This window comes from Vigna unguiculata, chromosome 3 (assembly GCF_004118075.2).
Source record: "Vigna unguiculata cultivar IT97K-499-35 chromosome 3, ASM411807v1, whole genome shotgun sequence".
Classification (NCBI taxonomy): domain Eukaryota; kingdom Viridiplantae; phylum Streptophyta; class Magnoliopsida; order Fabales; family Fabaceae; genus Vigna; species Vigna unguiculata.
The window spans coordinates 63234082-63259900 of record NC_040281.1 but is presented as its reverse complement, the minus strand read 5'-3'; the positions used below and the strand labels follow the sequence as shown (position 1 = coordinate 63259900).

The 25819-nt window shown below is 31.1% G+C and overlaps 4 protein-coding genes and 1 non-coding gene across 7 annotated transcripts; 1 reads left to right on the top strand and 4 right to left on the bottom strand.

The window, feature by feature from the left end:
* Window positions 1-347: 347 nt before the first annotated feature.
* On the bottom strand, window positions 348-1472 carry LOC114177841 (heavy metal-associated isoprenylated plant protein 19). The gene is made up of 2 exons (XM_028063416.1): window positions 1214-1472; window positions 348-1130 (listed from the first exon to the last, which is right to left on the bottom strand). The coding sequence occupies exons 1-2, from the start codon at window positions 1326-1328 to the stop codon at window positions 856-858; spliced, it is 390 nt and encodes a 129-aa protein (XP_027919217.1). The 5' UTR covers window positions 1329-1472; the 3' UTR covers window positions 348-855.
* A 4717-nt stretch (window positions 1473-6189) lies between these two features.
* Window positions 6190-9159, top strand: LOC114177378. The gene is made up of 7 exons (XM_028062697.1): window positions 6190-6825; window positions 6914-7063; window positions 7238-7381; window positions 7461-7544; window positions 7620-7739; window positions 7822-8333; window positions 8429-9159. The coding sequence occupies exons 1-7, from the start codon at window positions 6333-6335 to the stop codon at window positions 9038-9040; spliced, it is 2115 nt and encodes a 704-aa protein (XP_027918498.1). The 5' UTR covers window positions 6190-6332; the 3' UTR covers window positions 9041-9159.
* A 23-nt stretch (window positions 9160-9182) lies between these two features.
* On the bottom strand, window positions 9183-9254 carry TRNAP-UGG. The gene has a single exon. It is a non-coding gene; the product is annotated as a tRNA-Pro (tRNA).
* A 2433-nt stretch (window positions 9255-11687) lies between these two features.
* Window positions 11688-16047, bottom strand: LOC114177826. Of its 3 annotated transcripts, none has more exons than XM_028063393.1 (2): window positions 15967-16047; window positions 11688-15238 (listed from the first exon to the last, which is right to left on the bottom strand). In XM_028063393.1, the coding sequence occupies exon 2, from the start codon at window positions 15054-15056 to the stop codon at window positions 12072-12074; it is 2985 nt and encodes a 994-aa protein (XP_027919194.1). In that variant the 5' UTR covers window positions 15057-15238; window positions 15967-16047; the 3' UTR covers window positions 11688-12071. The 3 variants fall into 3 exon arrangements, with proteins under 3 accessions (XP_027919194.1, XP_027919196.1, XP_027919195.1); XM_028063395.1 differs by having other exon boundaries at window positions 11688-15146; window positions 15967-16046; XM_028063394.1 differs by having other exon boundaries at window positions 15889-15977.
* A 4845-nt stretch (window positions 16048-20892) lies between these two features.
* LOC114177342 (pentatricopeptide repeat-containing protein At2g36980, mitochondrial) lies at window positions 20893-23099 on the bottom strand. Its single transcript, XM_028062640.1, has one exon. The coding sequence runs from the start codon at window positions 22822-22824 to the stop codon at window positions 20962-20964; it is 1863 nt and encodes a 620-aa protein (XP_027918441.1). The 5' UTR covers window positions 22825-23099; the 3' UTR covers window positions 20893-20961.
* Between the last annotated feature and the right edge of the window lie 2720 nt (window positions 23100-25819).

Genomic DNA, 25819 nt, shown 5'->3' with positions numbered 1-25819 from the left:
ACAGTATTACAAAGAGGAAAAGTCTCGAACTTTTCTGAGATAGTGCAAGAGAAAAAGCCTTTCTGATATGTTCCAAACTGAACTTCAAATCTGTGCCGAAGATGAAGGGAACAATCATTGCGATTTTGCTGAGGAAATTGGTCCATACATAGTCTCATTGTCAATGATTGTAGAAATGCCTACCAGAGTAAAAACTGCTAAAATTATTCACATGTCACGAACAATGTTTTGTGAGAAACATTTATGATCTATATCTGATATTTCAACAAAAGATAAGACGAAATATAAAACAATGTGTTAGTTTTGTAAAATTTAAGTAGTGCTCGCATAACATGTAATGAAAGAAAGATGTGGTATAATATTTAAAGAAAGTTAAGATCAGCCGTGTAATGTACTTGCATTAGATTAGAAGGTTCATGCTTAAAACCTAATATAAAAAGCAGAAGGCAAGTAGATCCCGCATTATGCGTAAAATAATTGATCATGCCATGTGGTTCACGAAACGCACTACGAATGTGCGGTGCTTAGCCCTTATTGGAGTTTGGTGCAAATTTGATGCGACTTTTCAGTTTAATAGAAAGCACGGGTAAAAGTTTGCATGCGTAAATTGAGCATTTGAGAAGGACAAGCCATAAAATGCATCACATGTGTGCCAATCCTTCAATGCCAACAACCTCAAGATAAAAAGCTGCTTCTGTGAGTAAACAAATCAAGTTTTTCTTTTTCAAGATAATGTCTTGTTTTCAGTTCGATGAATGAATACAAAATTAGGAGAATTTTCTGGGGTCAAAGGGTGATCCTACTGATACAACAACACATCAAAGAATAAGGAATGAAAATCTGGAATAACCCCTTTTACATTAGTGCACATGCATGTGGATTCTCATCGCTGAATATCATCATGGCTTCGGTCTCTACGCAACAATCATTTTCAAGTGCGAACTGATACATTACGACAAGTTTATCAGATTCATGCGATTCATCTTTTGCCTCTTCTTCATCCTTGTTACACACAATCTCCACTCTCTTTCCCGTTTTCTTCTTAAGTTTTTTCTTTACTTTCATGGGATCAATCCGACCTGTTACCACCACCCGGTTTTTGTTCATGTCGGTGATGAACTTTTCCACTCCTAATAAAATCAGAGTTGTATATTAATAATATAATCCAAGGGTATAACAAATTAAATAAATGAAGAGACAGAACATCGTGAACCTTTACACTTGATGATGGTTTTGGCAACGATTCTTTCACACTCGTTGCAGTACATTGCGACCTTGTATTCTACTGTTATTAGTTTGTTTTGTTCAAATGTTTTGTTCTTGCCCATGGAATTCACAGCGTAACACTGCGATGCAAATGGAAAAGGAAAAGGATATTGGAAATTATTTTCTGATAGTTATTTTATTTTGGTTGACTGCGTTGGACTAGAGAGTTATGACGCTTGACAATTTATTGTGATCACTGTTTCGGACAGAAATTTTCAAGTTGTAGCACGTTACCGAAAAAAATATAATTGTTTTTTCTTTTGTAGTACGGTAAATGTACAAATCAATATTCTATCAATTGAGAAAATTATCTGACTAGATACAACTTTTTAAAATAATTATCATAAAAAGCAATATCATAGATCGAGAGGATTCTTTGAGTGAGGGGTTGCTTGTGTGTTCCTTTTGGGGTTTTAAAATATCTCTTAATTATCTATATTAAATAAGTAAATTACTCAATATTATATTAAAAGGTAAAGAATAATAATATTAATAATTTGTTTTAAATTGTGTGCAAGAAATCCTCACATTTCCCTGCTGCTTTAATTCAGTGTTGACGTTACAGCACCATTAGTGGCATCACTTTGTAAGATGCTTGGATGTGAACTGTGATATAACAAGTGTCGGCAAATCCTAATATGCCTTATAGTACATACATATGAGAATACAAAATCATGCACTATTTCTTTCATATCTTTCAAATATTATCACCATGATTCTCGGTGTAACCAATACTCTTGTTGTAATAGTGATTTAGAGTGTATTTATTATTGTATAATTTCCTTTTATTTTCTTAACTTTGGTTCTTATTTTCAGTAATAGAAAGTCATAAGCAAAGTAATTGTATGAATCCATAAGAAAAAATATTTTAACTAGTCAATCTTTGGACCAGACTCTTCAACAGAAATGCCCAGTATATATATATATATATATATAGACCTAATAAGATTTGCAACCACATGCATCAATACTCTATAATAGTGTTGAGATTTGTTACATGTGCACACTTATTTGAGTATTTATATATAATCTTTGATAACGTGTTGCACTTGATTGTGAACACCCACTCACACATAATATCTTCTCTTTCTGCAATTCTGCAACTCCAATCTTATTTTGTTTTATCATTTGAATAATTGTCGTGACAGCTAACTTTGTATATAATGAAGAAAATTTACTTAAAACTTATGAGACACCTGTAAAACTTAATTTTATTTCTTAATTAAACAACTCTATAATTGCAGTATTACTCGATCTTAATTAATATACCTTATTTGTATAAATTAAAAGACTATTCAATTGATGCAAATAATAAGTGGAAGAATGACCTGAAACCCACCATCAATGTGGAATAAAACCAATGGCAACAATTTATAGTTTGACAAGAAATGACATCAATGAAATGAATACCATGAATAAAGTGCAAAAAGATGATCCTTAAAAAACATTATAAATTAAACAGAAGAAGAGAGAAGTTTTGTATGAAGAAGAAATGAATAGCAGTGTGAAGATGTCAGGTTTGTCAGTAATTGAGGATAGTGCAGATTCTGAAGACAAGGGTGTGTTGTGTAGTGTAAGTGGAGATAAGGATGATGATGCAGAGTCATGTAACTGTGACAAAGGGCAAGCAGAAGAAGAAGAAGAAGAAGATGAAGAAGTTGGAAGATTAGAAGATGAAGGTGGTGAAGTTATTGTGAATGAATTGGAAGATAAAGTATTTTGGGAGACCTGCATCGCAGTGGGGTATCCATGAATCCCAATTCTCAAAGCTTCATCTTCTCTTCATCAACACCAAATCATATATGTATTTGCTTTTCATCATGTTTGATCCATATTTTTCAGATGTGTACACCAAATCATATGTTTTTCACTCTCATAAGTCTTTACATATAACTATATAAATCTAATCATCCAACATAATATCATAATTGTTAGCCTTTTTTTTATAAATTAAGCATATATATATATATATATATATATATATATATATATATATTATTTGATTATATTTAAAAATATATATTATTTGTATATTAAGATAAAATCAATTGATGAAATATCAAATAATTTTTAATGTGTGCACTTTTTTTTTTTTGTAGATTTAATCCTTTAATTGATGATAGTGAAATATGATCTTTATAGTAAAAAGACTATTAAATAACTAGTTAAAAAAAGGTTGTTATATAAACCAAATCCTTTGCCGTTAAAATTTAGTAAGTTAGTTATATTTACTTGAGAAAAAGTTGGTATATATTGGTGTTTTATTTTATTGAAGGGGAAGTTTTCTTCTACATTTAAAAATAAAATAAAATTATGAAGCTAATTATATTTGAGTGTGGCTTTTTTTTTATATATATAGAACATGAGTTTCTACTAGATTCAATATCATTTTATTTTTATTTATTTTCAAATTATTAATTATGGCTTTGTTTATTTACGTGTATGAAGATCGAATTACAATATTACACATGCAGCGGTTGGACAAAATTTAGCAAAAATTGAATTTAAATTATGATTGCTTTTATTCACTAACGTGGGATCCAATTTTAGTACTATGGCTGGGATTGAATTTACAAGAAGTTGCATTAATTAAATATAACTAAGTTAAATTAAATTTGAGCACAAAATTAACTAATTCAACGATTATTAAAATACTCAAACTCAATTCAACCAAATCCAATACACATAAATATTAGGATTAGATATTTGTCTCTCGTAAGTGAAAATTGAAATTATTGCGTTGATTTCTTTTTAATCAAATTTTATTAAATTCATTTAACATTTTAAACGTATGTCTCGGAATGATATTTGGATTGTTTATATCGTTTGATACATTTTCGCTTCAATATTATTTTAAGTCTTGTATTAAAACGTGAAATAAAATTAACAAAATTTGGTTAAAAAGTAAGAATCTTGCTAATTAGTGTACTGGTTAAGGATAATTAAGATATATTGAATCTTATAAAAATTTATAGTTAACTATGATAATAAATAAAATATGACATAATAATTATTAATGCAATTTCATTTTGTTTAAAGGAAAAAAATGTCCTTAAATGTTGTACAACTGTATTTAATATTTTATTTAATGTTCACCCATAAAAGTTAAAAAATAATTAAATAATAAAATAAATATGTTTTAATCTTGTTAAAATTTAAAATATAATTAAACATAAAAAATTAAATTAATATAAAAACAAAAAATAAATAGTGTTAAACATCTTAAAAGTTTAAAAAATAAAAATAAAGTATATTAATTTGAGACTTCATTAAATTTTTTTTCTCTAACTTAATAATCTTTTACAGCATCCCTATTAACTTAACCCTGTATTAAAAATACAAACAATATTTTAACATCTGAATTTATTAATTAATTATATATATATATATATATATATATATATATATAAATTTAGCAATATAAAAAAAATTTAATTACCTAAATCTTTAATAGAGAACTTACAAATTTCAAAACACTTAATTTGTATCAGAATTATTTAAAAATTTCAAAGGACAATTTTGTATTTATAAAATTTATTACATGCAATTATATTATTTCGATTAATAAAATTAATTATTTCAATTTTTAATGTAAAAACAATAAAATTAATGCACATTAATTATTCTTTAATCAGTGTTCTAAGAACACTGGTTAGCATTCTCTAAAAATTAAATACCCACAAGTGGTAATGGATTAAATTGGTCTAAAATTTTAAAGAGATACTCCTTACAATTTTTACTCAAAAATTAAGAAACTAAATGATAAAATAATTTTTATTTTTAACTAATCAAATTCAAACTAACTTAATTAAATTTTAGTTAGATCAAATCAATTAAGTCACGAGCATTGTTGTATATTTATTTATTAACAAAAAGATTAAATAAAATACAGTGAAGGGAGAAAATAAAAATATTAAAAAAATCTCCATAAGTTATGGAATATTCTGCTTAATAATATTTTTGCCAATAATATATATTTAAGAATATTTTCATATAATATCAGGTTTTAATGTATTTTTTGCAGTTTTCGTCGTCTTATATACTATTTAAAAAAATGTAATTTTTAATTTAATAAGGGTGCGTGAGATAGTTCTCTACCAAAGTCTCGCGATAAACGGGTTCAGTAAATCACAATTTAAGTTATAAGCAAACCGTAACAATCAAATATATTATTAAGTGTCGAAAATATTATTTTAACAACTATAAAAACTTGTTCGAAAATGTTTTATTAAAGAAACAAATAATCTATGCAATTATTTTTATAATTGTTATTATTTATGAAATTTGTAAGTAGTGTTTGAATTATTTCCACAACAGAACAAATGTAAAAGTGTCTTGAACCATCAGAGCACATCATTCTTTATCAACTTTCAAAAGCAAACGAGATTGAAGATTTGCACAGAAGATAATTAAAAAAATAAAGCAAAGTCATTTAACAAATGCAGATCTAAAAAATTTCAGAAGACGCCGACGAAGAGAATAATATTTTGACTACTAAATTTTGACAAATTTTTTTTATAATATAGATATTATTTTTTAAATGAGTTTAAAATATTAAAATTAAAAAATAAAACCACTTAAAAAATATCACTAAAATTGTTAAAATTTAATAATCAAAATATTTCCTCGTAAAAATGATAGAAAATAGTAGAAATACAAACGATTAAGCGCATATAATAAAAAAGTTATTATCCTGAATTGGGAAAAAGGAACATACGAAAGGTATATATAGTTGGAATCAAATCTACTTCAACACAAAGAAAATACTTAATACTTATCTTGCATAGAGAGAAAATACAAGTTAAGAAAATGTTAGAAAACCTCAGCATCAGTTTCTTTGCTGAGTTAATGTACTGAAAAATATAAAACTAATAATCTACCTGCACCACTTACTTGTTCATTCCACATTCTCATTTCCTTTTCGGATTCCACTTGTCTCATCTGTCATATAATTTCTTTGCTTCCTCCAACAGCTTACTCTAACATGCATGCAACATAATAATCTACAAAAGTGGTAGTATATAACACAATTTCACGTAAACCAAGAGTGCTCATGTTGTATCAAAATGGTGGAGATAGTTGAGATTGAAAGTTTGTTTAATTATGCGATGAAGGGGCAATGGAGAGAAGTGTTGGAAGCGTACAAGAACAACCATAGAGCATTGGAAGCTAAAGTCACAAAAGCTGAAGACACTGTGTTGCACATAGCTGTGTATGTGGGTCAAACCAATTTTTTGACGACCCTTCTTGAGAACATTAACCAAAATGTTTCTCTTGCTATCCTGAACATACCAAACTCGAAGGGAAACACTCCTTTGCATCTGGCAGCAGAGCTTGGGAATGTGGACATTTGCAACACCATAGCCAAAAGAGACCCCAACCTCATTTTCTGTCAAAATTTTGAAGGTGAGACCCCTCTTTTCTTGGCAGCAATTCATGGTTCCAAAGATGCATTTTTCTGTCTCCATGCTCACCTACAAAATAAACATGATTACTCGCCATGTATTAAGACCAACGGGGACACAATTCTTCACTCTACCATCTCCAATGAATACTTTGGTTAGTGTCACTGTCCTATATATGGTGCAATATATTTTCTGCTAAAATTGTTTCAGATTTAATGTATTCAGTTTGATGTATTTTGTAGGTTTGGCACTTCAAATAATTCGATTGTATCCAAATCTTGCTGATGCTGTTAACCAGGATGGCTATTCTCCTCTTCATATTCTTGCTCTGAAGCCTAATTGTTTCAGAAGCAGCACATGGATGGAGTTCATGGATCGAATGATCTATAATTGTAAGAAACTTCACACCAATTTCCTAGTTTAGCAACATTTTCTTTATATTTATACTTTGATTTTTAATTTTTAGAGTAATTGTTTTTAAAATTATTTATAAAGGGACTTTTAATTAGATGACAAGGTAAAATTAAATGACAAACTGGCACTCTTCTGAGAAACGGTTATTGCAGGTTTGCTTGTTGATGAGCTGAAGGAAGAGACAGAAGATGACCAAAGTAGTAATAAAGGAGGCACACAGATTTTGAACTATCCAATGAACTACCAAACATGCTTCGGCATCTTATATTTGTTGAAGAATGCTGTTAAAGTTATAAGTGCGTTATCCCTTTTTCATACTTTCAGTTTGCTTTACCCATTTAGTTATATATGAAACTCTTCGATCATACGTTACAGCAATCGGCACAAAGGATGGTAAAGCTGGAACTGATGATGGTGATGATGAAGAGAATCTCCAAAGATCATCCAGCACCAAATTCGGTAAAAACCATCATTTGTCCTTGTAAAACCATGATGTTAGTGCATTATTCATTACACATTCTATGTTCTGCACAGTGCAAGAAGGAGCAGAGAAAGAGAAAGAAAAGAAACTACACCGATTTCCTCCAAATTGGGAAGTGTTCATCCGGTTTCTAATCATTCTGATGAAGGCCTTTCTAATACTTTTTGGTGTGGGTAAGTACATGCACATGCACATGTACATCACCACATATCATTTATATGTAATCTGCTAACTAATTAATTAAACGTGTAACAGGAGCATCTTGGATAGACAAAATCCAACGAAGGAAGGAGAAACACATGTGGGCTAAGAAAGTGATGGATGAGTTGATTGAGCGAGCTTCTATGTACAAGTATGACTGCACTGAAAACAGTTCCTTTGTTCTTGGGCGTGACAGTGATATTGAAAACAAAGATAATCAGAAGAAAAAAGGAATTGCTGAGAAAAGGAAAAGGGTATCACCAATTCTAATTGCTGCAAAGATGGGAGTGAATGAAATGGTGGAAAAGATTCTAGATACCTTCCCTGTGGCTATCCATGATGTGGATTCCGACAACAAGAATGTTGTTCTTTTAGCCATAGAAAACAGACAACCTCGTGTCTACAAGCTGCTCACAAAGAGGAATCTGGTAAAGGAAAGTGCATTTCGTCACATAGACAACCAAGGTAACAGCGCATTGCACCTCGCTGCCACGTATAAGGAACATAGACCCTGGCGTGTCCCTGGTGCTGCCATGCAGATGCAGTGGGAGTATAAGTGGTACAAGGTACATGTTCTTGGTTTCAATCATCATAGTTTTAGAATGTTAACGAGTGTGTAATAGGTTTGTTAACATTGCTCATGATTTTTGTGGCATTTCAGCTTGTTAAGAATTCTATGCCACCAAATTTCTACGCACGTTACAACAACAAGGGGCAAACGGCTAAACAGGTTTTCATCAACAGTCACGAAATGCTTGTGAAAGAGGGAAGGAAATGGCTGTCGAAAACCTCAGACTCGTGCACACTAGTTGCAGCACTAGTTGCAACAGTGGCATTCACAACCTCAACAGCAATACCAGGGGGTACGAATGATGACTCTGGTGAGCCAGTGTTGAATGGAAAACCTGGTTTCAAAGTGTTTGCTTTGGCATCACTTGTGGCACTGTGTTCCTCGGTGACAGCACTTGTTTTGTTTCTTTCGATTCTGACATCTCGGTTCCAGGAAAAGGATGTTGCGATGCACTTGCCTAAGAAGCTTCTCCTGGGAATGACTTCACTGTGGACATCGATAACATCAATATTGGTTTCGTTCTGTGCAGGACACTACTTTATCATTGAAGAAGGAATGAAATCTTCGGTTTATCTCATCTATGGTATCACATGTTTGCCGGTAACATTTTTTGTGTTGGTTCAACTCCCTCTTTACTTGGATCTCACGTTGGGCATATTTCGGAAGGTTCCTCAACGCGTTTATAAGGTCTTTTCCCATTAGTTGCTTTTTAAGCTTTTCTTATTTCTACTTCTTTTGTTACTCTTAATCAACCCTTAAATGGAAACCCTATTTTGTTTGGACTTTTTACGTTTATTCAGCTTGTCAAGTTTATAAAAAGTTATAAGACAAAAAAAGAACATATGGGGCATTCCGAGAATCGAACTCGGGACCTCTCGCACCCAAAGCGAGAATCATACCACTAGACCAAATGCCCTCTACTAAACATAGTTAATGTTTACAGTACAATACTAAATTAAGTCCCATTGAGACTAGATTCCTTTTTTCTTGCACGGTTTTTCTTAAGTTACATAATAATCTATAATGTGACTCTGATTCCACGAGTCTTTTAAGTTTTAACATAATAAAAATTGAACATGAATATTTTTCACTCTATATAGATCATCCTTACAATCTGTGGATGCATAATGTCTTAATTGGGCCGATAAAAAAAAAATCTTAATTTTTTTATCTTGAGATGTCTGATTCTGCAAACATGTTTTTTAGATATGTAATATTTAAACTTTATTTCTGATTCTATCACGATCACCAAAGGTTTTAAATAGAACTTGTCCAATTGTATTATTAAAAAAAAAAAAATCATCTCAGTGAATGGTGGTAAAGATGAACTACCATTAATAATTAGTATTTTATCAATTAATGTAACATGTTTTTAAGAACAATTAGGAGTGGTAAAAAAAATTGGATTGGAACATACCAGCTTGTGTAGTCGATACAAGCTGGGAAGTCTTAACCAAACTTTGAAGAAAATTAAATTGCGAGTCAACTTGTCAGTTTTTACTAATTTTTCGTATAACTAATTAATTAATGTTTCTAGTTATATAAATATAGAGATTTATGAATTAAATGATTTCTTTATAAATAATAATTAAAATTTAATTAGTAATTGTTTATGATTTATATTATTATTTTACCACATGCTTACATTAATTAAACAATATAATATGAATATGGTAATAATTTAAATTATGGATTTTTTTAGTTATAAATTTTAATATTTTACACATAAAACATAAAAATTAAAGAAAAATGTAGGCAGCTTAGGCAAGTTAGTCAAGATAGGTTGAAAAACTCAATATTATTTGATTCATCCAGATTAATATAGGATTGACATGTAATATCTAACCATTTTTATCACTCATAATTTAAAAATGACAATACAGACTAATTTGCTTCACTTAAGTGTTTTATCGAAAAAATAAATTATTTAAATATATTATCACATATTTAAATAAGTTGTTTATGTTTTATCATTTATAGATAACAAATAATATTTATTAGATTAAATATTTTTCGATATCAAACTATTCTTAAAAAGTTACATTGCATCTTTAAACGAAAATTCTCATCAAACAGTGCGTGAAATATTTTAATCCGATAAACTGAGTTTTATTATGAACTATAATATAATCTTCATATACTTAAAAAACATTTTATATAATTTTTATAAAGTATAAAAATAAAAAATATATTAAATTTAATATATAAAAAACATAATTTTTAAAAATAAAAAATATATTTAACCCAAAATTGTTTGAGCTTATTCCTCGATTTATTGGAGTGGGAATAAGTCTTATTCCAAAAGAAAATCATTATTTTTGCTAATCTGGTATTGATGCCCACATGGGGGTGGTTTGTAGTAAACAGTAAATAGTTGTAGATTGTAACTAACATGGCGTGATGCACTGTTGTTAAAGGGCATGCAACATTCGTGAGAGGATAAAATAAATCAATAAGGAAATATAAATTATAAACAATATTATTAATATATTATATTATAAGTTATAATTACTTAAAACAAATAAAAAATTAATTAAAGAATTTTGTAGACCAGTTAGGTATTTTCCGTCCTTTGTCCATGCAGATTATGCAAGAAGGACTTCAGGGGAAACTTTAAAGATACTGTTGAACACACTGATAACAAAATAAAATAGGTTTAAATATGTTTATTATATCTTCAAAATTTACTGAAATTATCTCCAACAAATTTGAAATGTTGTTATACCTAATATTAATAAATATATTAATTTAATTTAATAGTAATTCAAAAGTCTAAGAGTAGATAACAGGACCAAAATAACATATTTATTTACATATTGGATTCAAACACATTAAGACTCTGGAGATATCTATTCTATTAAGGACCAATTTTAGAAATATCATAAACTCATTTAACCTAAAATAATATAAAAAAAAAAGTGTTATAAAAGATAAGGTGTTCAAAAGAGTAGATTAGAAAGTGTAATTTCTTTCAAATGAAATGAATAATATTATTTTCATAAATTAAAGTTAATAATGCTAAAAGAGTGTGGATGTTGCATGTTGTATTAATTGTCAGGCTGATGGGATCAAATCAAAATAGAATTGTGAAAATTAAAGTGCTCTAACACTAAATGTTGAATTCAAGCACGGAGTACTGTGCAAGAACCAACTTGCAATGGCAGTTCTGCATATCTCTTTAGGAATGTCCAGAGATATATTATACACTAACCGAGAAGAGATCCATTGTGTAGAGCATCATCCAAAGACGGAGACAAAGTCTCACAATGTTAAGACTATTTCCTGCATTTGATTTGCTTTCTCATGTACATTATATATACTTAAAATCATTTGTTGAGAAACGCAGAAAGACAGGGAAGGAGATAAGTGTTATATTTGCAATGCCCATGGCTGTAAGTTCCTCCATAGTACCTTAGGAAATTCAGTGACATACATACAAGGCAGAATGTGATTCTTCTGCAGCTAAAAAGACATCTAACTTAGGGATGAAGAAAAGATGGCATGACTTCTACATGTAAAGAAAAAGAGAGTGTACCGATATGAAGTAAGTTCTTTGAGTTCTTTGGTAAACCTCACTTGTTAGTCATTCGCAGCCTACCACTAACAACTCACTAACAATAACAAAATGTTACCACACATCTTAACGGTGCGTCATATCATACCCTACTGCACTAGGTTTATCTAATCTAATTAAAAGAAAACAGTTTCCACTTTTTCAATCACCCACGATCTTTCATCTAGAGCCATAATAATGTGTTGGTAGCGCACCGGGATCAAGTTCCCAGAAATCTCTCAGATGGCCATGCTCTTCTGTCAGTTTGAAAGCTGGGATTTGGTGGGAGAACCTAAGCAACTCTTTTCTTGGTATTCTCAGCTTGACAGATGATCCTTCATTTGATTTGCCCTTGAAAACGGAACTAAACCCACTAACAAACTCCAGAACTAAAACATTAATGAACAAACCAGTTTCTTCGATGACTTCCACTATGTCATACTCCCAATTTTTCAACTCAGAAGACTTCATTTTATTTGTCCATTTTCTATATAACGCCCAAACTTCACCTTTCCTCGGAAAGATCGCATATCTTGTACTCTTTCCAACAGATTCAGCATGCACTTGATGTGAAACGGAAGAGGTGGTACTAAAAATACTGAGAAACTCATCTGTTTTCTTAACTTTATATCGACCGCATGAAATAAGCACACCCATATCTTTGTCCTCCCATTCAGTGGCATTCTCTGGTAGCCGGTAGCAAGTAAGCCAGGAAACGTGCAATTCAAGATCAGGACTAGTCACAATCTTATTAATACGACCGTAATATTTAGGCAATCCATCCTCGTCACTGTAAAATGCCCAAATTTGACCAATCTGAAACTTCTCAAGGGATCTCCCAGCGTCAAAATTAAAGAAATGGGTATCTGGAATTTCAATTGTTTCTGGTGCCAGAGGAGCACAACAATCAGTGTTGCCATTAACATCGGGAGTGGACCTACCTCCCTCAGACATCAGGGATTCTGATCTATCCGAAGTGCCTGTATTCTCACAGACAGATGAGCCATGACCAACCATCTCTGCAAAATGTTCTGGTAAAGCTCCGGGATCAAGTTCATAAGATCCTGAGGGTACACCAGCCCTTTCCACACCGGTCATTTTGAAAGATGGAACCCTGTGAGAGAATCTAAATAACTCCAGTGGTGGAATTTGAAATGAACTTTTAGATTCCTTTATATTTTGAAGGAAGATACTTACAAAACCTTTCAACTTAGTCAAGAAAACAACATATACACCCTCATCTTCAACATAATCTGTCAAGATTTCAACAAACTCATATTCATACGGCTGGTGAGATTTCGCATCTATGTACCAATTAATATCCCAATTTTTAAAAAGGGCCCAAGTTTCTCCCTTTCTAGGATACACTTTAAAAGAAGTACGGCTAATTTTTTCACACAAAACCAGATGAGAAAACATCAGATGATCTTCCGTGACGTCAGTGTCGCCAAGTTTATATTTCCCACAAGAAACAGGCAATTCCTCGTTCACCCAGTTGATTTCATCCTTCCAGCCCGGATGTGGTTCGAACCATGTTAACTGCAGTTTGAATCCAGGAGATAGAACTTTCCTGATTAAAGCATAGAACCTAGGCATACCTTCTGCTGTGTCATAAACAGCCCAAATCTGCCCAGCAGCAAAACATTCTTTTCTCTTGTCCTTCTCAAAATCACTGAACTCTGCATCAGGGAAGGCATAAACATTTGGTTGATTTGATACTTTGGAGGTTGAACCTGGAGGATGCTCTGAGGTTTCATCCACCTGCTTTGCCCCTCCCACCACATCTTTTCCTTTATCTTTTCCCTTAAATGTGTTAGTTTCCTCATTTCTTCCCGAATACAGGTGCTTTTTCTGATTTACTTCTTTGTGAGCAGCAGCATTTACTTCTTTGGGAGCAGTAGCATGCTGTTTCTGATTTACTTCTTTGTGAGCAGCAGCATGCTGTTTCTGATTTACTTCTTTGTGCGCAGCAGCTAAACCATTATGGTCATTCATTTTACTTTTCTCACCATGACCGTCACCATCACCGCATCTTTCAGAGAAACCATCATCAATGTTGTTCAAATGCTCCTTGTAGGAGACCTGATGCCTTTTCCGGGTAGATCTCCGTAGATGCCCTTCTCTAGTAGTTGAATTGTTTTCTACACTGGAATAACCATCCTTTCCAGCAACTCTATCTTCTTCAGAATCACTGTGGATCAAAGGATCAGAACTTTCACTGGATTCTGCCACCTGCTTCCTTTTTCTCTTTCGAGAAACACTAGCAGGTGCCATTTTAACAGATGACCCTATATTGGACTTCTCAGCATGTGAATTGCTTTGAGATCCAACACCTACCTTAAAAGCACCATGATTCAAACCGCCTCTCTGTTGGGTTGAATTAGTTGCCGGGGATGACCTTATATTGGACTTCTCAGCATGTGAATTGCTTTGAGATTCAGCACCTACTTTGAAAGCACCATGATTCAAACCACCTTTCTGCGGGTCAGAAGCTTGCTGAGTTGAATTAGTTGCTGGAGATGGTGTACCTCGTTTTCCCACTTCATATGCAACAAAGGGCCTTTTACAATGTTGGCAGCGAAGAGATTTATCTAAAATTTCTTTGTAATATTGATACTTAACAGAACAAAATGGGCAGACTGTCCAAAATGTAGCTCGTGCACCATTTTGCTGCTGCTGCTGCTGAGAAGTTGAGCTTGTAAAGTTGGACTTAGCATTCCTCCACGCAGTAGTATTATAATGTGATGTAGCAGGTTTGTTCATCGGAACTCTACGCTTCATGTCAAAAACATTACGTTTTTCACGGTCCAGAAGTACTCTTTGAGCTTCCCCAATCAGCTTAAATGCAGCTTCAGCACCAGCAAACTTGTTTTTGTCAGGATGGAGTTGGAGGGCGAACTTTCTATATTGCTTCTTAATTAGTGCATCAACAGCTGTCTGTTCAACCTGAAGAATTTCATACCAATCTATTTCACTACCATACAATTTCTTCTCAGCACAGCAGTGCACATCACAAACAACAAGCATTTGAGCAATATTTTCCAGATCGGGGTACAGCTGCTGAGCCTTAAGAGCAATTTTACGAGCCCCCGCAAAATCCCTGTTTTCCATCTTCTTTTCAGCAATATCCTTGGCCCTTAAGGCCTCTTCTTTATTGCAGTCCATCAAAAATCCACATCCCAGAACCTTTTAGTGGGTGTTGGGGCCAAGCGAAATGGCCAAAAAAAGAATATCCAATCCAACTTTCAGAAGCAGCTAGACCAATATCAAAACACAGAGAGTGAGTAAACCTTCCAACATCCCACCAGTTCCCCAATCAATAAATAGATGTCAAATTCATATTCACCCTGCATAGTTTTAATAACTTGCAACAATTAGCCTAAATCACTGATGCTGAAGTATGTAGATTACTCTTGAAATGTAGGACCATTGATGTTCAAAACAAATATATAAAAATAATAGCAACGCAGGTAGCAAGTATATATTATATATGTTTTGGATCGTTGATTCCATTAGAACAAGAGCAGTACAATACAATAAAACCAACATCACAAACTGTATATGATCACGTCTGTATGCTGTATGTGAACTTTAATCAGACACAAAACAAGCATAATATCTACAGAATATCAGGGCGTGCAGAAAACCAAACCACCGTTTAAAATGTCTGAATTCAACAACAACATCAAAAGGCGATCAAAAGAGTAAAGACCCTTCAACATCACAACGGAGTCAAAACATGCAAGGAAAGAAAAGCATTCACCAATAAACTCCAAAACCATGACATATTCAAATAATAGGTAAAACCCTAACTATTTTGGAAAAATGGAAGGAAAAAGATTTAGAGAAATGATTTAAAAAGAAAAAATGGAAGCAACCGTTACTCTTAAACGAAGACATTAGTTTTCAACTTGAGGTCAGGGAATGGTCTTAACAATTTGAACATGCATTAACATAATTACAAAGGGGACAATGAAATGAATGCAAAATAAAATACCTTAAAGCATTAACTGAAAAACAAAGGGAAAAAATAAAAAAGGGATTGCAAAAGGTTAGGCAATGGAGTTGAACGGACCTTCGGAGGAAGGGAAAGGAAACGAAAGGGCGATGACTTCTCACTTCTGAAAGTGACAGAGAAAATCAGGGAGACATGGGCACCCTCGTAAATAATCACAATGTTGTGGGCCTTCAATTTCGATTTTTCAAGTCCAACCCAACATTTTCTAACCCGATCCAGCTAAAAAATAGCTTTTTTAAGTTTGAAATTTATTTTTTTAAAGCTAGATATTTCTGTAATTTTTGGTGAAATTGATTTATAAGATATATGACTTAAAATATAAAATGGTCATTTCAGGTCTCGTACATTTTTTAAAATTTTAATTAATTTTTTTTTTCAAATAAAAGATAGTCCTTCTTGATTCCATTAATAATTGAAAATTAAAATTTGTCACAAAAATAACGTGTTTTAAAATTTTAAAATACATTTTCCTACATAAAATCACAGCTTCTAATCTTTATTATAATTAAAAATAAAAAATAATCTTTCAATATTTTTCAACAATATCTTCAGAATCAATACTTTCTTCTTTTTCATTGTTAAACTTTATTCATCTTTTAATTTCATTATCTTTATTAATAAGATATTTTGTTATTATTTTATTTCCTAATATAAATGGTATATTAGAAATAAATATCTACTTATTTATTATAAAATATTAACTTTCAAATTTTTAATTAAATAAGTTAAAGTATGGGATGATTCATTGTCTATGAGTACGTACTATTTATAGACATAAGAAGAAAAGAATGAAATCATTAAAGAAACTCAATCATGATTTTAAAGTTAATAACTTATATTGATAATTCTGGATTTTATAGATTCACATAGTTTTGATTAACATTGTGAAGATACATGATTTTGGCTACAAATTCTGACAAACATTTATGAAGGGGAGCTAATGGAAAAATCCAACATAGTCCAACCTCCCTTTCCGGAGTGGGACTTATATATTTGTTATATAACTTCTCTTAATTGTTTAATGTAAATTTATCTAGACTTTAAAACTTTTTATGTTGCACTATTAAAGTATAGTTCGTCCATTTTGAAGGTCTGCAATTCTTCAAAAGGATAAATGTTTACTCAAGCAGAATGTTACTTGATTGTACTGATTTGCACTATGTTGTTACATTTGCCTAATTTGGTCAAAAGACAGAAGGAAAAAACATGAAATGAAGCTAAGTTTAAAGTTATTCTTTTAAACATTTTGGTCATAACTTATAATTATAGTATATATGTTGTAATAATGGGAAGTAATTCGACTACAATATCATGAAATGCCCCACATATAACTTTAATAACGTTAGGACATACATAAATTTGTTTTGTTTGAACTGGTTTAAATTTGAATAAATATATAGTATTAATCAAACGTAAATATGTGAATGAACATTTTAAATATGCATGAGATTAGGACCTATTATAGTATGGCGTTCTAATCTTGATATCATACCTAATTTAAGAAATTGTGATTTGTTTAATATTTTATAAACAGAAATTGTCTTGATTTGTGGAAAGAAAATGGGTGGTGGTTTAAAGAATAATGATGACAAATAAATTCATCATTATGTGTTGTTAGATTAAAATATTAAAAGATGTCTTCATTATATTGAATGCATCGAATGTAAGAAACAAAAAGGGAGCAGCATTTATAATAGTTATCATTGTTTAACACTTGTCTAGGTTAAAAAGCAAAATATTACAGTTGGCAAGACAAAATCTCATTCTATTATAACAGAGGGAGAAGAATCAAAACAGAAATATATTCTATTATAATATTATAATATGTGTATTGTCCAAACTCGTTAGTTTTGACAAAAAACTTCTATACTAATTGGGTACATGGGAATGCACATATTTATCCGTCTCTATTTGTATATCCGTCATAATACCTATCCATATTCTATCGCTATTTTAGTTTAAATTATTAAAATACTTATAATATATTAACTAATCATATATATATATATATATATATCAATTTGTTTTATTTCTTCTAAATGTTTGGTTTGTGATGAAATTCATTCACATCTCTAAGACATTTTTTCTCTTATCACAATCTTTGTGCAATTATGTTCAAATTATATATATATCAATTAAATATTTTTTATTTATCATAATTTAGTATTTTTACTTTTTTTTATTTATTGTACAACTTATTTTCACATGAAAATGTTTAACACTGTCAATTTAAGTGTTTAACAACATAAACATTTCATTTTCATTTTCCTAGATAATATAAAAAACTTATCTTTGTTTTACTTTATTATTATTATTATTACTAATATTTGTTTCATTTGAAGAGTTTTTTGTTTAGCTAAAATATGTTTCATCATCTCTCTATTGTTTGACCAAGTTTGTATTTGAAAAGTTTTCTTATAATTTTAAGGTCTTTTTCATTTTATTATACCTTTAGCAACACATTTGTTTTTCATTTGATATTTTTTTAATATTTTTATTTGTTGTTCACTTTTATTATGTGAAATACTATTTTGATATTTTTTATATAATTATTTTTATTTTCTAACTCATTATGAAACTTGTAATTTTGTCACTATACTTTTATAAATAAATTTTATTTACTATAATACAATAATTTAATGTAATTGTTATAAATATCTTTTATCACTATTAAACATATAGTGTAGTTCAAAAGATGAAAGATGTATGTTAAATTTTAATTATTAATTTAATCTTTATTTTTTCCATGTTTTTTATCAACTGATGTATTAATAATTTTTATTAGTGTAAAAAAGAAAGATTTGATTAGAATTAAAAAATTGAAGTAGACATACGTTTCAAAAAATTAATTTAAATATTTGTTTTTGTTTTATATATATTTTTAAATATTTTTAAATTTTATCAATTATGTAACATTAACGTTTGAAAATTTAATAAATATTTTGACACTTATAAAATTTTATTTGGCATTTCAATTTGAAATGTATATAATTATAATTTTTTCTAAATATTTGATATTGAAAAAACAATAATACTCTTATTTTAATATTAAATATTTGATAATATTATGTTTCTTTTACAGTAATTTTTTATTATTTTATAAAATTAATTAAGTAGTATTGGATCTGAGTACAGATGAGACAAAAAATTTAATACATATTATATTTAAATATATGAATGAGGATGGTTTTTTTCTAAAGGTTATTATATGATAGTGAAACTTATTATTGTCCAAACCATCTTTTTATCGATACTAAAGAATGTATACCATGTTGGACGTGGGTATAAATAGACAAACTTTGTAAGAAATATTCTTGGAAACATTTTCTGTACCAGGTTGGGAATTACTCACAAAAAGTATTCATGAAAAACACATTTACTACAAGTATATTATTCATGGATTTGTTATCGAGAAAAATTGGTGAAACCCACAAATCTTAAGTGTTTCTCACAAATTTTAACCAAAGAAAATTGTGAATGTAGTGTTAGTTTATTAAGTAACTTAATAAAAAAATATTTTTCTCTCTCAATTGTTCGTCTCATCCTCTATCCAATGCATTTATTTAGATCCCCAATGTAATTTTTATTTTATTACAACCTTTACTGTACATTTTTCTCTATTTTTTATATGATGTATTGCATTTTAGAAAATGAAAATCTAAATTTTATTAAATTAAATAATTTTTAAGGCACATTTGATTATTTATGTTTATTTTTAATATTTTTTCAGATGAGAATGTCTTAGTACCATTTTGAGAGTTTAATTTTGTAAACTTTTAGCTTATTATATAAGGTAGAATATTTAGCATCACTTTTATGTTTGTTCATAGTTTCATTCCATTTTAAGAATTATTTTTTAAGATTATTTTATTTTATTTTTCAACTGCAGCTCATTAAATATGCACTAAGTTTACTCAAATCCTTGATATACTCTCTATTTCAACATTTTAATATTATATATAGTGTAATTTTTATGAAATTTCAACTATTTGCAGTTTTTTACTTGTTCTACAATTACCTGACATTTATGCGACCGTTATTTAGTACTCTATTTTAATATTTATTAATAAATATTAATTTTCCCCTGAAATTTATTACTGAAAAAAATTGTGTCTTTTAACTGCTGTTTGTTTCTTTATTTATTTTGATAAATAAAGAAAATTTATTTAGCAAAATCAATAATTTTGATATTTTGATTTCAGAGAAGGTGAATCAATTGTTCTATTTAGCCTTTTTCATGTTTAGATTTTTGTTCGATTGTCTTTTGAGAATTGTTTTTAAGCAAGCACTTTAGGAACCAAATCTAACGAGGAGTACATATCTCGTTCCTTTTATGGACACTTACAATAAAAAATGCATTCTTCCTCAGTGTTATTCTATAATAAAGAATTTAATGGTCAATTCTTTTCCTGATATTAAAATTCTATAATGCCATCTTATTTTTATTTAAATGACGTTGATTATTTTTATTTAACTTTTTAAAACATAGAATTATAAAAATAAAGAGTTTTTAAGTGAACTTTTAACAACAAAATTTTTTATATTTTTTAAATCTTGATTTTTGAGTATACCTATAGTTGACTGACAAACACAAGGTGTTTATAACACTCACTACTATTTGTTGAAATCAACTAGAAATATAGAGGCAATATACTTTAGCCAATAATTAAAATAAATAATTTTTTAATAATTAAATTTTAACAATTTTATTTTATCATTGAGATAACATTTTTTAAATAATTTTTCATTTTTTTTATTTCTTTATATTTCAAAACTTCTTAAAAAATATCACATTAGGTTATAAGAGAATGTTATCCAAATTTAATTCTCAAAATATAATTCACCCATTTAAAAACGTGTTAAAAAGTGTGCTGTTAATATTGAATCAGGTGCTTTCATTCGTTGCCAAAGGCAAAGTCAGGGCGGGTCGTGCTTTATAATTTGAAAAAACTTACAAACTAATCTCAGGTGTCACCAAAGTTGACAATAAAAATTGTATATGAAAATATTTTAACTAGTTTATGAAGGTTCTCCAATACCAAAATGAATAGGTCATGATGCATGTCTCATTTCCAATTGAAGAAAGTGAAGTACCTTAGATATCTCAGCCATGAAAGGATACGCATTGTTTCCAGATACGAAAGAGGTCATTTCGTTTCTTATCTCAATCCAACTACTACCAACCACTTTCTTTACCCCCTGATCAACCATTGCCTTCCGAACTATCTCTGCATTCTTCCACTGCCCACTTGCACTATACAAATTTGACAACAACACATAACCAATCTCCTTTTCAGGCTCCAAGTTCTTTAGATATTCTCCCACTCGGCTTCCGGTTCCTAAATCTCCATGTGCATAACATGCTCCTAGTAGAACCTCCCATGAATTGCTCCTACTTTTGCTGCTCTTTGAATACTTCTTAGCTAAACTTCTTGCTTCTGCCACGTATCCACCGCGACCAAGCATATCCAACATGCATGCCACATGGTCCATTCCATGGGAAAGTCCAAATTCCAAACTCATGGATTGAAACAACTCAAAACCCTCGTTTATAAGCCCCAAATGGCTGCAAGTCATTAACAGCCCTGTGAAAGTTACTTCATCAGGTTTCACACCAGATGCCACCATTTCTCTGTACAAACCTATAGCCTCATTGGCCTTCCCATGCAGTCCAAATGCAAATAACATTGAATTCCAAGAAACCAAGTCCTTCTCAAGAAGGGCGTGAAATGAAAGCCGTGAACCTTCTATGTCCCCACATTTTGCATACATATTAACCAAGCTATTCCCAACATATAAATACTTGTCTAAACCATGACGAATGATGCAGCCATGGATCATTCTTCCATGAACCAGTATCGCTAAGCTGGCACAGGCATGAAGGACTGCTCCAGCTACTAGATCATCAAGCTGGACAGAGTTTTGTGTCATGTCTAAAAACATACTTAAAGCTAGCTCTCCATTCCCATTTCTCGTATACCCTGCAATCATAGAAGTCCAAGAAACAATATTTTTCTCAGGAGCTTGCTGGAAAGCAAGAAAAGCGTTATGGGTATCCCCTGATTTCATATGAGCGTCAATGATGGCATTCCAAGACACTTGATTAAAACATCCAAAGGAGTTAAACACCCTAATGGCATCATCATGACATTCTAATTTGGCATAAAAGCTTAAAATCGAGTTCTTTACCTCCATGGCAGAGCTCCAACCAGATTTTATCACAAAACCATGCACCATGCATCCGTATAACATCTCCATTGACTCAGCACAAGCGTTCACGAGAGCACTGAAAGTCCACTGATCTGGCTGACACAAACTCCCACACATCTCTTTAAACAAATGCAAGCACGCTTCAACTTCACCGCAACGAGCATGACCCGCAATCATTATATTCCAAGCAATCACAACCCTTTCAGGCATGCTGTGAAACAGTTCAGTAGCCGTGCCAAACTGATAAGAGTTGGCATAAGCAAACAGAAGTGAACACAATGTCACTTCATTACTATCACTCATCTCATCATGCACTTTTCTTGCATCATCAGGACGCAGACACTTGCCATACATGTCAATGAGCGAGTTAGCCACAGGAAGACAAGACAGGTAGCCTGATACAATTACCAAAGCATGTAGTGTTGCTCCAAAACGAAGATGGGATGCACCAGCGCATGCGTTTAAGGCTGCAGAGAAGGTGAAGTTGTCGAGTTTCAAATGGGAGACTCTCATGCTACCGAAGAGACTAAGACTCTGCTGGTAAAGTCCTAAGTTGGAATAGGCGGTTAGCATGGCATTCCATGCAACCAAGTCTTTGTGAGGTATTTCATCGAACAGTTTGCGAGCACGGCCGATTTTACCCGAACGAGCAAGTTCTACAATCTTGGATGTTGTGCGGAACAAATAAAAGCGCATGCCATTCATTCAGATTTTAGTTCTCTAAGAACTAAGCTTTGAAGCAGCTATGCCACAGCCACAATTGTATAGTAGCTACCTGAAAAATCTGAAACTGACTCTATGTGACAATTGTATGGGAGAACTAAAAAAAAAGAATTCTCACCTTTAGTAAAGAGATTTAATGGGAGAACTAGGAAAAAAAATTCAAGGACCTATAAAAATATTGAAAATAAATGTTCACCATTTCTTAATATCATCTAAATAGGGTACTTTGCACGCTAGCAACTTTTATAACACTCATATAATTTTTTTTCTATTTCTCCTTATCCAACTAGTTTGAATTTTTATGAATTATTATTCGATTTTCTCAAAGTTCAACATATTAACTACAATTAAAGTATCCGAAACGAAATAACTTAGCTAAACAAATATAATAGGAAAAATGTATAACTAACAGTCTTTTCTAGCACTTTATTCATTCAACTTATAAAATCCAAAAAGATGGTCGTTAAATAAATAATAAATAATGCATATAAACAATGTGAAATTATACTATTATTATATCATAATATATATATATATATATATATATATATATATATATATATATGCATGTATGTGATAAGGTTGTTAATTATCTTATAATAATTTAATTAATTAATATTATAATCTCTCCAAACAGCATTAAATTAAATTAATTGTTTAAAAGAAAGCACATGCGTAATAAGGTGCTTAATAATAAAAACAAAATGAATTAAATTATTTCTTATAATAAGGTGTTTATCGGTACAGTTTGAATAATATGGAAAATGAAAAATTATGTAAGACTTTAAATTTTTTTTAATTTGTTATTTGTTATTCGATCCATCTCAAAATTTGTAACGTGGTTGGTTTTTCTCCGTCTAATTTTATATATAATAACATATTTATGTTAAGATATTAAGGATTTCTAATATTCCCACTCGATTTTATACCCTTTCCTTTTAATCCTAATGAGATAGTGCTACAAAAGATGGTTCGAATTCGACTGCTGGTACTATTTTTAGAAGGCAAATCTTTCCTGTATTCCCATGTTTTCTTACTGCACCCTCGTAATCAAGGTAACATATCAAATTTGTCTTCCTCTTCTTCCCTTCCGTCCTCTCCCACAACACCTTCATATTTTCCCCCACCTCCACCTCCACTATATGATATCTTCTTTTTCCAACTCCAACTTCACCCTATCTTTCATTCCATCTCCATCTTCTTCTTCCATCACCACTTCCACCTTCACCCATCTACTTTTACCTACACCCTTAAACACATTCACTCACAAGTGTTCACTAAAACAAATGAAAATATCACTATATATATATAAAGTGTAAGGAAAAGATAAAAGACTTGAAATGTAAATTTTGGATTCTACAATTCGTGTACATTTTGGATTGTACAATCCAAAATGTAAAGTTACATTATGAATTGTAAAATTTGTAATACAAAATTACAATTTGGAATGTAATTTTACATTACAGATTGTATAATCCGTAATATAAATTTTCATTACGAATTATACAATCCAAAATTATAATTACAATAGGATATGGTAAATAGAGAAATTTTTAAATGATATATTATTTTACCTTCAGAATTATTATTTGATCATGGATTTAGTTTGATCCCATGATTGTTTATTTTTCATGTGATGGTGAATGATAAATGTTTAGCATGAACTTTTCTGTGAGGTCCACTTTTATTTCATGCATTGGGTCCAATTAAAGTAAAAAGGCCCGAGGCCAACCCCTTGATCTTTCACTTTCAGAAAACCCCTTTAGTATTTTCACAAAACTTTTCACTTGAGTTTCCCCTCACTCATTCAAACCAGCTCACTCACTCTTGCTCTCATTGAATCATAATCTGAGCTAGGACACTGCAAGATCCTCCTCCAAACTAACTAAACGTGTTTTCCTCCATGTAAGTCGAACTAAGAACCTCTATTTTGTTTCCTTTCTTTTCACTTCCGAAGTTTTTGGTCTGATTCGAATCTGTGGACATAGACCTCACTATTTTCACCTTATGTTCTTGTTTATCATCTCTTTAAGTTGCATGCATGTTGTTGTACTCTTCTGTTTGGATTCGATTTTGTTGGGTTAGTCTCTATTAAGATAAGGGAAGCTAGGGTTTTTCAGGTTTTTAAAGTATCTTGTTTGATTTTTGATCTATTTCACATTTAAAATGCTTGGATGATGTTTGTGATTGTGTGAAGTATATTGTATGTGGTTTCTGCCTGAATTTCTGATGTTGCATGTAGGAGCACAAGAGAAACTACTATTCTCACTCAGGCGAGTATCCTTTAGCCTAAGTGAGAGTAGCAGAGAACTCTCCTTAGCCTTTGTGCGAGTTGTCGCTTTGAGAATTTTCGCCCAAGTGAGAGCAATCTCGCTTAAGCAAGGAAGTTTAGCTTAAGCGAGAACTCACATATGTGCACTGGACCTTTTGTTTGAGTTCTCGCTTAGGCAAAAAGATTCTAACTTAAGCGAGGGGACCCTATCACTTGAGTGAGACCTTTTAGCTTAAGCGAAAATGTGACAGACTAGTTTTAATACTTTGATTCCATTTGCGATTGGCTGAATTATTTTTAAAAGAATGAAGTATGTGACTATGCATGTATCATGGGATACTGTGAACTGTATTTGATGTGTTTAACATGAGATTGATGATGATCATGTGATAACACTTGCAATCTGTGTGAGAATTTCATGGAGAAATCCCTTAGCTGATAAAGTAGTGTGTCTAGTGACTTAAGGATTAAAATAAGGTTGTATACTGACACTCTAATGAATTAGTCAAACTCACTTAGAGTAGACTGGTTCATGTGGTGAGAGTAGCAGGATGTCCTTCTCTTTAGCAGGATAATGATCTTAGATGATTAGGGATTAACCTTATGTGTGGTGGGTGAAACCCATTGGTAATGGATCTGCAGAACAGTAGAGGCCACCACAACCACAAGTGCAAGCAACCAATAAATCTGATTTCACTACATATA

Coding starts and splice junctions, on each gene's coding strand:
- LOC114177841 (XM_028063416.1), bottom strand. CDS start 1,328: ATGGGCAAGAACAAAACATTTGAACAAAACAAACTAATAACAGTAGAA. Junction 1,131..1,213: donor AACCATCATCAAGTGTAAAG/GTTCACGATGTT, acceptor TGATTTTATTAG/GAGTGGAAAAGTTCATCACC.
- LOC114177378 (XM_028062697.1), top strand. CDS start 6,333: ATGGTGGAGATAGTTGAGATTGAAAGTTTGTTTAATTATGCGATGAAG. Junction 7,064..7,237: donor GGATCGAATGATCTATAATT/GTAAGAAACTTC, acceptor CGGTTATTGCAG/GTTTGCTTGTTGATGAGCTG. Junction 7,382..7,460: donor GAATGCTGTTAAAGTTATAA/GTGCGTTATCCC, acceptor CATACGTTACAG/CAATCGGCACAAAGGATGGT.
- LOC114177826 (XM_028063393.1), bottom strand. CDS start 15,056: ATGGACTGCAATAAAGAAGAGGCCTTAAGGGCCAAGGATATTGCTGAA.
- LOC114177342 (XM_028062640.1), bottom strand. CDS start 22,824: ATGAATGGCATGCGCTTTTATTTGTTCCGCACAACATCCAAGATTGTA.